Source organism: Rhinichthys klamathensis, unplaced genomic scaffold (assembly GCF_029890125.1).
Source record: "Rhinichthys klamathensis goyatoka isolate OS25496 unplaced genomic scaffold, OSU_Roscu_1.1 h1tg000550l_1, whole genome shotgun sequence".
Lineage (NCBI taxonomy): Eukaryota > Metazoa > Chordata > Actinopteri > Cypriniformes > Leuciscidae > Rhinichthys > Rhinichthys klamathensis.
The window spans coordinates 16625-32500 of NW_026607021.1; the positions used below are offsets into that span (position 1 = coordinate 16625).

Here is a 15876-nt window from a genome sequence, read left to right on the forward strand (position 1 = left end):
CTACCAATATTACAAATAGGTAAATGTGTGTATGTTTACACAGTGCACATAGATTTTAAACGGGGTTCAAGTTGAGTTGGTTCTATTCTAGAGAAATGTTAAAATTGTTTATTGACCGCATGAAACCACTGACAATCACACATTGGAACATCCAAGGCATTAACTCATCAAGTTTTGGATGTAAAATCAAAACCTTGGATTTTAAGAAAAGTGTATTAGATATAGACATAATAATATTACAGGAAACGTGGCGCAGAACTGATGAGGTCACTCTCTGTCCCCCAGGCTACCGGGAAATACTCATATCGTCCCAAAAACATGAAAAAATTACACGTGGGAGAGATTCAGGGGGCATCATAATCTGGCACAAACTTGAAATTGATAAGTACATCAAACTAATCAAAAAAGAAGAATCTCATATCTGGCTCAAAATCAATAAACAGCTCAGTCAAACTACAAAAGATATATTCTTATGTGCTCTTTATATTCCTCCCTCTGAATCTCCTTACTATAATGAGAACATCTTTGAGACCCTCCACAGTCAAATCAACCACTTCCAGGCCCAGGGAAGTGTGCTGATGTGTGGGGATCTCAATGCCAGAACAGGATCCCTACCCGACCACACCACAGACAACGGGAATAATTATATATTTGGACAGAGCTTTCAACAAAACAGTATAAATCTTTCAAGGACTAACTCTGATGCTCAAGTGAATAAAAACGGGAGGCTTCTACTTGAGCTCTGTCGAAGCCTCGGTCTGTACCTCGTCAACGGCAGGGTGAGAGGGGACTCTCTGGGGAGATACACCTACAGCTCATCTCATGGGTGCTCAACGGTTGACTACATGATCACAGATCTAGATATATTCTCTTTCAGAGCATTCACGGTCAAACCACTAACACCCTTATCAGATCACAGCCAAATTACTGTGTATCTGAAAAGGAAAGAAAATACTAACATACACCCAATACAACCCAGTAAGCTGTACAACATCAAAAATATTTACAGATGGGTTCAAAACAGCACTGAAAAATACCTGGCCGCATTGGACCACCCCCAAGTGTGCTTACTTACGGATAACTTCATAGAATACGATTATCCTCAAAATGAAGATGGCGTAAATCTGGCTGTAGAAAACATAAACTACATATTTGATTATCTAGCAACAATATCTAATCTTAAAACCACTAAGAAAAATCATAAGCAAAAACAAAAGAATGAAAAATGGTTTGATTCGGATTGTAAAAGAATAAAGAAAAATTTAAGACATCTTGCAAATCAAAAACACAGACAACCAGACGATCCAGATTTACGTCTTCATTATTGTGAGGAGCTTAAAAAATATAAAAATACACTCAGAAAGAAGAAAGAACAGTACATCCAAAATCAGCTCAAAACTATTGAAGAATCTGTCTATTCAAACAGTTTCTGGGACAACTGGAATCTCCTGAATAAAAAGAAACATGAACAAATTACTATACAAGATGGAGACACCTGGAAAACTCACTTTGAACAACTTTATAGCAAATTAGACATGAATATAAAACAAACACAAATATATGAAAAATTAAACCATTTAGAAAACATAATTGGCATATACCAAAACCCGCTAGATTACCCAATCACAGAAAAAGAGCTGATGGATAAAATTCAGGCTCTGCCAACAAAAAAGGCAAGAGGACCAGACGGCATCCTTAACGAAATGCTTAAAAATATAAACCCCAAATTCAAATTAGCCTTAATGAAACTGTTCAACTCGGTTCTGAGTGTTGGTCATTTACCTGACAGCTGGAATAGAGGACTCATAACACCCATATTCAAGAGTGGAGACAAATCAGACCCCAACAATTACAGAGGCATCTGTGTGAGCAGTAATCTGGGGAAGATGTTCTGCAGCATCATCAACACCAGACTCGTCCACTTCCTCACAGAGCACAGTGTCCTGAGCAAAAGCCAGATCGGCTTCTTACCAAATTTTAGAACATCAGATCATATCTTCACCCTACATACCCTGATCGATAAATACATCAACCAAAACAAAACCAAAATATTCGCTTGCTTTGTAGATTTCCAGAAGGCCTTTGATTCGATTTGGCATGAAGGCCTTCTTTCTAAACTTCTAGAATCAGGTATCGGGGGCAAAACGTACAAAATTATAAAAACAATGTACTCAAACAATCAATGTGGAATTAAAATCGGCAATAAACAAACTGAGTTCTTCACTCAAGGGCGGGGTGTGAGACAGGGCTGCCCACTGTCACCGACCCTCTTCAATATTTACATTAATGAACTGGCGAAACTCGTAGAAGAGTCGGCAGCTCCTGGCCTCACACTACACGACTCCAGTGTAAAGCTCCTGCTGTACGCAGATGATCTGGTCCTGCTGTCTCCAACAGAAGAGGCTCTACAGCAGAACCTGGACACCCTGCAGCAGTTCTGTCAGACCTGGGCCCTGACCATTAACCCAACGAAAACTAAAGTACTAACGTTTCAGAAAAGACCCAGATGTCAGGGAAAGAGACACAATTTCACCCTTGGTATGACCAAAATTGATCATGTCACCAGCTACACATACCTCGGGCTGAACATAAGTGCAACTGGAAACCTAAATTTGGCCGTGAATGAACTGAAAGAGAAAGCAAGAAGGGCCTTCTATGCCATCAAAAAATCCATCCAAATTGAAATACCAATCAGAATCTGGCTCAAAATATTCCAATCAGTCATAGAACCAATTGCATTATATGGCAGTGAAGTTTGGGGTCCTCTCCTAAATCATGAATTCGACAAATGGGACAAAAATCCGATTGAAACCCTGCATGCCGAGTTCTGTAAGAGTATCCTGGGAGTGCAGAGGAACACACCGAACAACGCATGCAGGGCAGAATTAGGCCAATACCCTCTACTAATACACGTTCAGAAACGAGCCATCAAATTTTGGAAACATCTAAAGATGAGCGACCCCAACTCTTATCATTTTAAAGCCCTTAAAAACCATGAAATGAACACTGAGAAGAGCGCCCTCCTTCAGCTGGTCCTGAGGCTCCACACACACACTAACACCACTAACAGTGATCCGCCTCAGGACACACACACCCTCAGCCACACAATCCGGCCCAACCACATGATCAAAGCACAACAGGAGAATTACCTGACCTATTGGACTCAATCAACAGAAAAACAAAGCAAACTAGAATGTTATTTGGCCCTAAATAGAGAATACACCACGGCAGAATACCTGAGTACAGTGAAAGACTGTACACTAAGAAGAAGGATGACGAGGTACAGACTGAGCAATCACACTCTGACTGTAGAGACGGGCCGACACCGACAGAACTGGCGGCCCAGAGAGAGCCGCGTCTGCCCGTACTGTGACCAGGGAGAAGTGGAGACCGAGCAACACTTCCTCACCCGCTGCCCCAACTATGAGGACATTAGAGGGACTTTCTATACAAAATTTGAGATACTTTGCCCTAACTTCCTACAATTAGACAACAAAACACAATTTCAACACCTATTAGGAGAAAAAACAGATTGTATCATATTAGCAGCCAGATACATTGATGCTTGTCACAAAAAGAGAGAGTCGACGACTAATCAGTGATGCGCCCACACACACACACACACACACACACACACACACACACTCAAACACTTACACACTGAATTCTAAATTGTTCAGAGAATTTTTGAAATGTTCATAAACTGTTCTAATTATCATTATTATTATTTATGTATTTATTTTTATTTGGTACACTGTTAATTTGTACAATCAATTTAATTTGTACATTTAGATTTAAGTCATATTATAATATTTTATTATTTTGATGTCTTTATGTATTCCAAGCTTTGGCAATATTGTATTGTGTACAGTCATGCCAATAAAGCAATTTTGAATTGAATTGAATTGAATTGAATTGAATTGAATTGAGAGAGAGAGAGAGAGAGAGAGAGAGAGTGTGTGTGTGTGTGAGAGAGAGAGAGAGAGAGAGAGAGTGTGTGTGTGTGAGAGAGAGAGAGAGAGAGAGAGAGAGAGAGTGTGTGTGTGTGAGAGAGAGAGAGAGAGAGAGAGAGAGAGAGAGAGAGAGAGAGAGAGAGAGAGAGAGAGAGAGAGAGAGTGTGTGTGTGTGTGTGTGTGTGTGTGTGTGTCTCCAGTCCGCACGGGGGCAGCACTGCACACACCGCGCTCCTCATAGACTAACCCGCACCAGAGAGAGAGAGAAGCGATATTTATGTATTATTTATGATCTGATGATTTCCACACCGTCGTCAGACCGATCGAAGCTCTTCCGTCGCCGAAGCCGAAGCTGTTGATGTAGGAGATGGAGAACTCTCCCTCCCCGCTCCCCGAGAGAGCGATCTACGGGTTCGTGCTGTTCCTGGGCTCTCACTGCGGGTTCTGTACGTCTCTGCTAACGTTACATCTACACTCGGCACTCGATAAACATGTTTACATCTGTCCGTCAGGTCGCTTTTCTCCAATACATGTTTATGATATGCATTTATTAACATTTTTCATTATTACTTGTCAAGAGCCAGTTGACCTTTGTTCTTTATTTTTGACTCATTAGTTTGATGCTCATAAGTCGCTTTGGAAAAAAAATCAAATGAAGAAAGTGTTGAAACCAGTGAGAATTTTGTCAATAATAATCAAAAATACTTACCTGTAGTGAGACTATATTAATAGATTGAGCATTACACACTGTAACACCAATGACATGTTTCAATAAACTTTATGATCCAAACATCTTATAATAACTGGGAAAGCCACTTCTTACTCGCAACTTTGATCACGGAAGTAGTTTTAATAAGGGGTTTACATTAAAACACTAATGAAAAAAATCACAGTATAAGCATTATCAATTTCTTGACTATTTGAAGTATTTTTCATGATTAATAAATTAAATGACCTTTTTTTCTATTGCGCTGTTGTTGTGTGTTTGCTCCAGTTAGTGGTGTGATATCAGGTGTGTTGTGTGTTTGCTCCTCTTAGTGCTGTATGTGGTGTGGGCTTCTGTTCCTGACGACTGGCTTCATTCTGCCGGATTGACCTACTGGCCTCAGAAGTGAGTGACACTCTTGTGTTGTGTGTAGATCTCACCGTGGACGAGAGTAATGTGTTCACCTGTCCACAGATACTGGGCTCTGGCGGCTCCCATTTACATGCTGGTCACTTTAACCACCTGCTTCGTGCTGCTGTTCGGGGTGAATATGATGAACACGGCTCCACTCGCATCAGTGGACAACATCACAGGTGACCATCACATTCACAACATCACAGGTGAACATCACATTCACAACATCACAGGTGAACATCACAGGTGAACGTCACATTCACAACATCACAGGTGAACATCACAGGTGACCATCACATTCACAACATCACAGGTGAACATCACAGGTGACCATCACATTCACAACATCACAGGTGAACATCACAGGTGAACGTCACATTCACAACATCACAGGTGAACATCACATTCACAACATCACAATCACAACATCACAGGTGAACGTCACATTCACAACATCACAATCACAACATCACAGGTGACCATCACATTCACAACATCACAATCACAACATCACAGGTGACCATCACATTCACAACATCACATTCACAACATCACAGGTGAACGTCACATTCACAACATCACAATCACAACATCACAGGTGAACGTCACATTCACAACATCACAATCACAACATCACAGGTGAACGTCACATTCACAACATCACAATCACAACATTACAGGTGAACATCACATTCTCAACATCACAATCACAACATCACATTCACAACATCACAATCACAACATTACAGGTGAACATCACATTCTCAACATCACAATCACAACATCACAGGTGAACATCACATTCACAACATCACAATCACATCACAGGTGAACATCACATTCACAACATCACAATAACAACATCACAGGTGAACATCCCAGGTGAACATCACAATCACAACATTACAGGTGAACATCACATTCACAACATCACAGGTGAACATCACAACATTACAGGTGAACATCACAATCACAACATCACAGGTGAACATCACATTCACAACATCACAGGTGAACATCACAACATCACAATCACAACATCACAGGTGAACATCACATTCACAACATCACAGGTGAACATCACATTCACAACATCACAATCACAACATCATAGGTGAACATCACAATCACAACATCACAATCACAACATCACAGGTGAACATCACATTCACAACAGAACATCACATTCACAACATCATAATCACAACATCACAGGTGAACATCACAATCACAACATCACATTCACAAGATCACATTCACAACATCACAGGTGAACATCACATTCACAACATCACAGGTGAACATCACATTCACAACATCACAGGTGAACATCACATTCACAACATCACAGGTGAACATCACATTCACAACATCACATTCACAACATCACAGGTGAACATCACATTCACAACATCACAGGTGAACATCACATTCACAACATCACAATCACAACATCACAGGTGATCATCACATTCACAACATCATAATCACAACAACACAGGTGAACATCACAATCACAACATCACAGGTGAACATCACATTCACAACATCACAATCACAACATCACAGGTGAACATCACATTCACAACATCACAGGTGAACATCACATTCACAACATCACAGGTGAACATCACAATCACAACATCACAGGTGAACATCACATTCACAACATCACTGGTGAACATCACATTCACAACATCACAGGTGAACATCCCAGGTGAACATCACAACATTACAGGTGAACATCACATTCACAACATCACAATCACAACATCACAGGTGAACATCACAACATTACAGGTGAACATCACAATCACAACATCACAGGTGAACATCACATTCACAACATCAAAGGTGAACATCACATTCACAACATCACAGGTGAACATCAATCACAACATCACAATCACAACATCACAGGTGAACATCACATTCACAACATCACAATCACAACATCACAGGTGAACATCACAATCACAACATCACAGGTGAACATCACAATCACAACATCACAATCACAACATCACAGGTGAACATCACATTCACAACATCACAGGTGAACATCACATTCACAACATCACAGGTGAACATCACATTCACAACATCACATTCGCAACATCACAGGTGAACATCACATTCACATCACAGGTGAACATCACAATCACAACATCACAGGTGAACATCACATTCACAACATCACAGGTGAACATCACATTCACAACATCATAATCACAACAACACAGGTGAACATCACAATCACAACATCACAGGTGAACATCACATTCACAACATCACAATCACAACATCACAGGTGAACATCACATTCACAACATCACAGGTGAACATCACATTCACAACATCACAGGTGAACATCACATTCACAACATCACAATCACAACATCACAGGTGAACATCACATTCACAACAACACAGGTGAACATCACAATCACAACATCACAGGTGAACATCACATTCACAACATCACAATCACAACATCACAGGTGAACATCACATTCACAACATCACAGGTGAACATCACATTCACAACATCACAGGTGAACATCAATCACAACATCACAATCACAACATCACAGGTGAACATCACATTCACAACATCACAGGTGAACATCACATTCACAACATCACAGGTGAACATCAATCACAACATCACAATCACAACATCACAGGTGAACATCACATTCACAACATCACAATCACAACATCACAGGTGAACATCACAATCACAACATCACAGGTGAACATCACAATCACAACATCACAATCACAACATCACAGGTGAACATCACATTCACAACATCACAGGTGAACATCACAGGTGAACATCACATTCACAACATCACAGGTGAACATCACATTCACATCACAGGTGAACATCACATTCACAACATCACAATCACAACATCACAGGTGAACATCACATTCACAACATCACAGGTGAACATCACATTCACAACATCATAATCACAACAACACAGGTGAACATCACAATCACAACATCACAGGTGAACATCACATTCACAACATCACAATCACAACATCACAGGTGAACATCACATTCACAACATCACAGGTGAACATCACATTCACAACATCACAGGTGAACATCACATTCACAACATCACAATCACAACATCACAGGTGAACATCACAATCACAACATCACGTTCACAACATCACAATCACAACATCACAGGTGAACATCACATTCACAACATCACAATCACATCACAGGTGAACATCACATTCACAACATCACAATAACAACATCACAGGTAAACATCACATTCACAACATCACAGGTGAACATCACATTCACATCACAATCACAACATCACAGGTGAACATCACATTCACAACATCACAATCACAACATCACAGGTGAACATCACAATCACAACATCACAGGTGAACATCACAATCACAACATCACAATCACAACATCACAGGTGAACATCACATTCACAACATCACAGGTGAACATCACATTCACAACATCACAGGTGAACATCACATTCACAACATCACAATCACAACATCACAGGTGAACATCACATTCACAACATCACAATCACAACATCACAGGTGAACATCACATTCACAACATCACAGGTTTTTTACACTTTCATTGCTTTCATTTCTGCATTATTCTGTGTTTTAGGTCTACATTCCAAAACATTCATGAATTACAACCATCTAAATTCAGATCTGTCCTCAAAAAGAAGAGGTGACGGTGAAGAGATTACACATCTTGCATTGATAAATGAAATGATTTCTGGTTCATTGTTTATCTAGACCGCTATGCCAAGAGTCAGCGCACAGATGAGGATCCAGCAGGAGCGATTCCCACATTTCCCAGACTCAGAGACGTTCCCATCAGCGAAATAAACCGTGTGTTTTACCTGGATCCCCGCGAGCACTGAGTGTGTGTGTGTGTGTGTGTGTGTGTGTGTGTGTGACGAATAAACCGTGTGTTTTACCTGGATCCCTGCGAGCACTGAGTGTGTGTGTGTGTGTGACGAATAAACCGTGTGTTTTACCTGGATCCCTGCGAGCACTGAGTGTGTGTGTGTGTGTGACGAATAAACCGTGTGTTTTACCTGGATCCCTGCGAGCACTGAGTGTGTGTGTGTGTGTGTGTGTGTGTGTGTGTGTGTGTGTGTGTGTGTGACGAATAAACCGTGTGTTTTACCCGGATCCCTGCGAGCACTGAGTGTGTGTGTGTGTGTGTGTGACGAATAAACCGTGTGTTTTACCTGGATCCCTGCGAGCACTGAGTGTGTGTGTGTGTGTGTGTGTGTGTGTGACGAATAAACCGTGTGTTTTACCTGGATCCCTGCGAGCACTGAGTGTGTGTGTGTGTGTGTGTGACGAATAAACCGTGTGTTTTACCTGGATCTCCGCGAGCACTGAGTGTGTGTGTGTGTGTGTGTGACGAATAAACCGTGTGTTTTACCTGGATTCCTGCGAGCACTGTGTGTGTGTGTGTGTGAGACGAATAAACTGTGTGTTCCACCTGGAACCCCGCGAGCACTGAGTGTGTGTGTGTGTGTGTGTCCCTGTCATCATGGCAGGCGTGTGGCGTTTGCTCAGGCTTTAGATGGTCAGATCCATCAGATGTGTGTGACAGGCCTGAGATGTGACTTTCAGGTGAACCTGAGCGGCCGCCGTGACCCCGCTGACCCCTGATGGACTCGTGGATATGAAGACTTTAAATAAAGCCAATAATAAGTCCATAAAACATCAGTGTGTTTCACATGTTTCTCGGATACTGATGTGATCTTTGCTGCGGTCGTGCTCGTCATGTTGTGTGGCTGTTTGGTCAGACCGTGACCTCTGTGACCCCGGGCTAGAAGTGAAGCGGTCATCATCTCTCTATCTGCCCATCATCTCCTCAATCCGTCTGCAGAAGGTGTGTGTTCCTGCTCGTCTGCACCTGAGGACCCTCATGAGCAAACACACCGGTGACCTGTGACCCTTGACCCCACCCCCGTCGCCTGCAGAAAAACTGACTTCTCTAGTTTTCCTTTTCTCATGTTTGGTTTATTAGAATATTACGGAAGCTTGTTTCTGCCACAGATAAATAATAAAAAAATACTTTTTATCTCACAATTATGACTTTCTCAAAATTACGAGTTTAGATATAAATATAGAGGATATCAAAATAAAAAAGGTCATAATAATAAAATAAAGTCAGAATTACCTTTTTTATTTAGTGGTGGAAACAAGCTTCCATAGAACTCATTAGATCCTTATTAATGTTTCTTTGCAGTATTCTGCTGTTTAGCCATCAATATTCTAAAAACCTGTTTTTAAAGTTTGTACACTGTTATAATTATTAATAAATGATGCGGATACAAATGCATATTGAGCAATTTATGTGTTTATTTGTGTTTAGATTCAGCAGAACTATAGCGCTTTATACACTGCGTTGTTTCAAAGTAGCTTCACAGTAATAATGATACCATACAATAATGATATTATGGAAATGGTAACAGTTTAAATAAGGTTAATTAGTTAACATCTTTGTTAATGTGAGTTATTAATAATCCAGCTGTTCATTGTTTGTTCATGTTAGTTCACAGTGCATTCACTAATGTTAACAAATACAACCTTTGATTTTAAGAACTTATTAGCAAATGTTGAAGTTAGTATTTACTAAGATGAATAAATGCTGTAGAAGTGTTGTTCATTCTTAGTTCATGTTCACTAATGAAGCGTAGTGTAAAGTGTTACAGGATCAGGTTAATAACACGAGCACACATTCCCAGATGTGGACGGAGAGCGGACGTTCCTCGGATCGCAGGTGTGTGTTCTCCTCGACGCCCCGTCGCTGTACACCTGCGTCTCGGTGAGACTCCCGTAATCTTCCATCCAGATCCCGGTGTTCCGACCCGTGTCCTGAGCAGTGTTCTCCGCCCAGCGCACCAGCGAGTTCATGAGCACACCTGTCCTTACAGGGATCGTTCACCCGAAAATGAAAGTTAGGCCATGATTTACTCTCCCTTAACCCATCCTCTTCTGTCAGGCAAACAGAGTTATATTAAACATGTCCTGGCTCTTCCAAGCTTGCGCTCTTAAGTAGACTGTGTTTGGCCAGAAGCTACAATTTAACTTTGTAACGTGTTAAATATGGATATTTTACTCACACAAACGCATGGCTTCGCTTCAGAAGGCCTTTATTAACCCTGGAGCCCTTCATGATGGACAGATGCACTTTTATGATGGATTGATGCACTTTTATGGACTTCAAAACAGAAACGGTCATTCACTGCCATTATAAAGCTTGGAAGAGCCAGGACATTTTTTAATATAACTCTGATTGTGTTCGTCTGAAAGAAGAGTGTCACACACACCTAGGATGACTTCAGTGTGAGTAAATCATGGGCTAATTTTCATTTGTGGGTGAACTAACCCTTTAATGTGTGTCTGTTTCTCCATCGTCCTCTTCCTCAGAGCTGGAGTCTTCATCGTTGTAAAAGTGCAGCGTGGCCTGAGCGGGGAAGCTGGCCAGAACCGTCCGGCCCAGATGAGACAGATACTCCTGGATCCGGGATCTGGGCAGGAACAGCCTGTGGATGGACGAATCCGTCAGAAACACAAACACAGACTCCTCCTCCTGGTGAATAACTGATATCTGAAAACTCTGAGAGCTAATAAACATGTAGTGAAGAGTAAGAGCTTTGGTTCCAGACCTCACGGGATGATGGAAAACTCCTTTAGACGCCGGAACGCGCCTCGAGCCTCCAGGAACCCCCTGAACACAAGAATACAAGAACACAAGAACACCTGAACTAAAAAAAAACCTGAACAACACCTGAACTCAAAAAAACCCTGAACAACACCTGAACTCAAGAACCCTATTGAACACAAGAACCCCCTGAACACAAGATCCCCCTGAACACAAGAACCCCCTGAACACAAGAACCCCCTGAACACAAGAACCCCCTGAACACAAGAACCCCCTGAACACAAGAACCCCCTGAACACAAGAACCCCCTGAACACAAGATCCCCTGAACACAAGAACCCCTGAACACAAGAACCCCCTGAACACAAGAACCCCCTAAACACAAGAACACCTGAACACAAGAACACCTGAACACAAGAACCCCCTGAACACAAGATCCCCCTGAACACAAGAACACCTGAACACAAGATCCCCCTGAACACAAGAACCCCCTGAACACAAGAACACCTGAACACAAGATCCCCCTGAACACAAGAACACCTGAACACAAGAACCCCCTGAACACAAGAACACCTGAACACAAGAACGCCCTGAACACAAGAACCCCCTGAACACAAGAACACATGAACACAAGAACGCCCTGAACACAAGAACCCCCTGAACACAAGAACCCCCTGAACACAAGAACCCCCTGAACACAAGATCCCCCTGAACACAAGAACCCCCTGAACACAAGAACCCCCTGAACACAAGAACCCCCTGAACACAAGAACACCTGAACACAAGAACCCCCTGAACACAAGAACACCTGAACACAAGAACCCCCTGAACACAAGAACCCCCTGAACACAAGAACCCCCTGAACCCCCTGAACACATGAACACAAGAACCCCCTGAACCCCCTGAAGACATGAACACAAGAACCCCCTGAACTCAAAAAAACCCGGAACACAAGAACATCTGAACACAAGAACATCTGAACACAACTCCTGAACACAAGAACCCCCTGAACACAAGAACCCCCTGAACAAAAGAACCCCCTGAACACAAGAACCCCCTGAACACAAGAACCCCCTGAACACAAGAACCCCCTGAACACAAGAACCCCCTGAACACAAGAACCCCCTGAACACAAGAACCTCCTGAACACAAGAACCCCCTGAACACAAGAACACCTGTCCTGAACACAAGAACACCTGAACACAAGAACCCCCTGAACACAAGAACACCTGAACACAAGAACCCCTGAACACAAGAACACCTGAACACAAGAACACCTGAACACAAGAACCCCCTGAACACAAGAACCCCCTGAACACAAGAACCCCCTGAACACAAGAACCCCCTGAACACAAGAAAACCTGAACCCCCTGAACACATGAACACAATAACATCTGAAGACATGAACACAAGAACCCCCTGAATTTAAAAAAAACCTGAACACAAGAACATCTGAACACAACTCCTGAACACAAGAACCCCCTGAACACAAGAACCCCCTGAACACAAGAACAGCTGAACACAAGAACATCTGAAGACATGAACACAAGAACCCCCTGAACTAAAAAAAAACCTGAACACAAGAACATCTGAACACAACTCCTGAACACAAGAACCTCCTGAACACAAGAACCCCCTGAACACAAGAACCTCCTGAACACAAGAACCCCTGAACACAAGAACACCTGAACACAAAACACCTGAACACAAAACACCTGAACACAAAACACCTGAACACAAAACACCTGAACACAAAACACCTGAACACAAAACACCTGAACACAAAACACCTGAACACAAGAACACCAGAACACAAGAACACCTGAACACAAGAACACCTGAACACAAGAACCCCTGAACACAAGAACACCTGAACACAAAACACCTGAACACAAGAACCCCTGAACACAAGAACACCTGAACACAAAACACCTGAACACAAGAACCCCTGAACACAAGAACCCCTGAACACAAGAACACCTGAACACAAGAACACCTGAACACAAGAACCCCTGAACACCTGAACACAAGAACCCCCTGAACACAAAACCCCTGAACACAAGAACACCTGAACACAAAACGCCTGAACACAAGAACCTGAACACAAAACACCTGAACACAAGAACACCTGAACACCTGAACACAAAACACCTGAACACAAAACACCTGAACACCTGAAAACAAAACACCTGAACACCTGAACCCCTGAACACAAGAGCCCCTGAACACAAGAACACCTGAACACAAGAACACCTGAACACAAAACACCTGAACACCTGAATGCAATAACACAAGAACACAAGAACACCTGAACACCTGAACACAAAACACCTGAACCCCTGAACACAAAACACCTGAACACCTGAACACAAGAACCCCTGAACACAAGAACCCCTGAACACAAGAACCCCTGAACACAAGAACCCCTGAACACAAGAACCCCTGAACACCTGAACACAAGAACCCCTGAACACCTGAACACAAGAACCCCTGAACACAAGAACCCCTCTGAACACAAGAAAACCTGAACCCCCTGAACACATGAACACAATAACATCTGAAGACATGAACACAAGAACACCTGAACACAAAACACCTGAACACAAGAACACCTGAACACAAGAACACCTGAACACAAGAACCCCTGAACACAAGAACCCCTGAACACAAGAACACCTGAACACAAGAACACCTGAACACAAGAACCCCTGAACACAAGAACCCCCTGAACACAAGAACCCCTGAACACAAAACCCCTGAACACAAGAACACCTGAACACAAAACACCTGAACACAAAACACCTGAACACAAGAACACCTGAACACAAAACACCTGAACACAAAACACCTGAACACAAGAACACCTGAACACAAAACACCTGAACACCTGAAAACAAAACACCTGAACACCTGAACCCCTGAACACAAGAACTCCTGAACACTAGAACCCCTGAACACAAGAACACCTGAACACCTGAACACAAGAACCCCGGAACACAAGAACCCCTGAACACAAGAACCCCTGAACACAAGAACCCCTGAACACAAGAACCCCTGAACACAAGAACCCCTGAACACCTGAACACAAGAACCCCTGAACACAAGAACCCCTGAACACAAGAACCCCTAAACACAAGAACCCCTGAACACAAGAACCCCTGAACACAAGAACCCCTGAACACAAGAACCCCTGAACACAAGAACCCCTGAACACAAGAACACAAGAACCCCTGAACACCTGAACACCTGAACACAAGAACCCCTGAACACCTGCACACAAGAACCCCTGAACACCTGAACACAAGAACCCCTGAACACAAGAACCCCTAAACACAAGAACCCCTGAACACAAGAACCCCTGAACACAAGAACCCCCTGAACACAAGAACCCCCTGAACACAAGAACCCCTGAACACAAGAACACAAGAACCCCTGAACACCTGAACACCTGAACACAAGAACCCCTGAACACCTGCACACAAGAACCCCTGAACACAAGAACCCCTGAACACAAGAACCCCCTGAACACAAGAACCCCTGAACACAAGAACCCCTAAACACAAGAACCCCTGAACACAAGAACCCCCTGAACACAAGAACCCCCTGAACACAAGAACCCCCTGAACACAAGAACCCCCTGAACACAAGAACCCCCTGAACACAAGAACCCCCTGAACACAAGAACACCTGAACACAAGAACCCCCTGAACACAAGAACCCCCTGAACACAAGAACCCCCTGAACACAAGAACCCCTAAACACAAGAACCCCTGAACACAAGAACCCCTGAACACAAGAACCCCCTGAACACAAGAACCCCCTGAACACAAGAACCCCTGAACACAAGAACCCCCTGAACACAAGAACCCCTGAACACCTGAACACAAGAACCCCTGAACACCTGCACACAAGAACCCCTGAACACCTGAACACAAGAACCCCTGAACACAAGAACCCCCTGAACACAAGAACCCCTGAACACAAGAACCCCTAAACACAAGAACCCCTGAACACAAGAACCCCTGAACACAAGAACCCCTGAACACAAGAACCCCTGAACACAAGAACCCCTAAACACAAGAACCCCTGAACACA

At 42.9% G+C, this 15876-nt stretch overlaps 2 protein-coding genes across 2 annotated transcripts in view; one reads left to right on the forward strand and one right to left on the reverse strand.

Moving 5' to 3' along the window:
* Positions 1-4189: 4189 nt before the first annotated feature.
* pigp (phosphatidylinositol glycan anchor biosynthesis, class P) lies at positions 4190-9085 on the forward strand. The gene is made up of 4 exons (XM_056239009.1): positions 4190-4399; positions 4992-5064; positions 5134-5252; positions 8887-9085. Exons 1-4 carry the CDS (start codon positions 4321-4323, stop codon positions 9012-9014), a joined length of 399 nt encoding a protein of 132 aa, XP_056094984.1. The 5' UTR covers positions 4190-4320; the 3' UTR covers positions 9015-9085.
* A 2225-nt stretch (positions 9086-11310) lies between these two features.
* Positions 11311-15876, reverse strand: part of ripply3 (ripply transcriptional repressor 3) — a 6097-nt gene continuing 1531 nt past the window's right edge. The window contains exons 3-4 of the mRNA XM_056239012.1: positions 11787-11848; positions 11311-11663 (exon numbers count right to left, since the gene is read on the reverse strand). Of these exons, the coding sequence (XP_056094987.1) occupies positions 11510-11663; positions 11787-11848 (216 nt within the window). The 3' untranslated portion in view covers positions 11311-11509. The remainder of the gene's footprint in view (positions 11664-11786; positions 11849-15876) is intronic.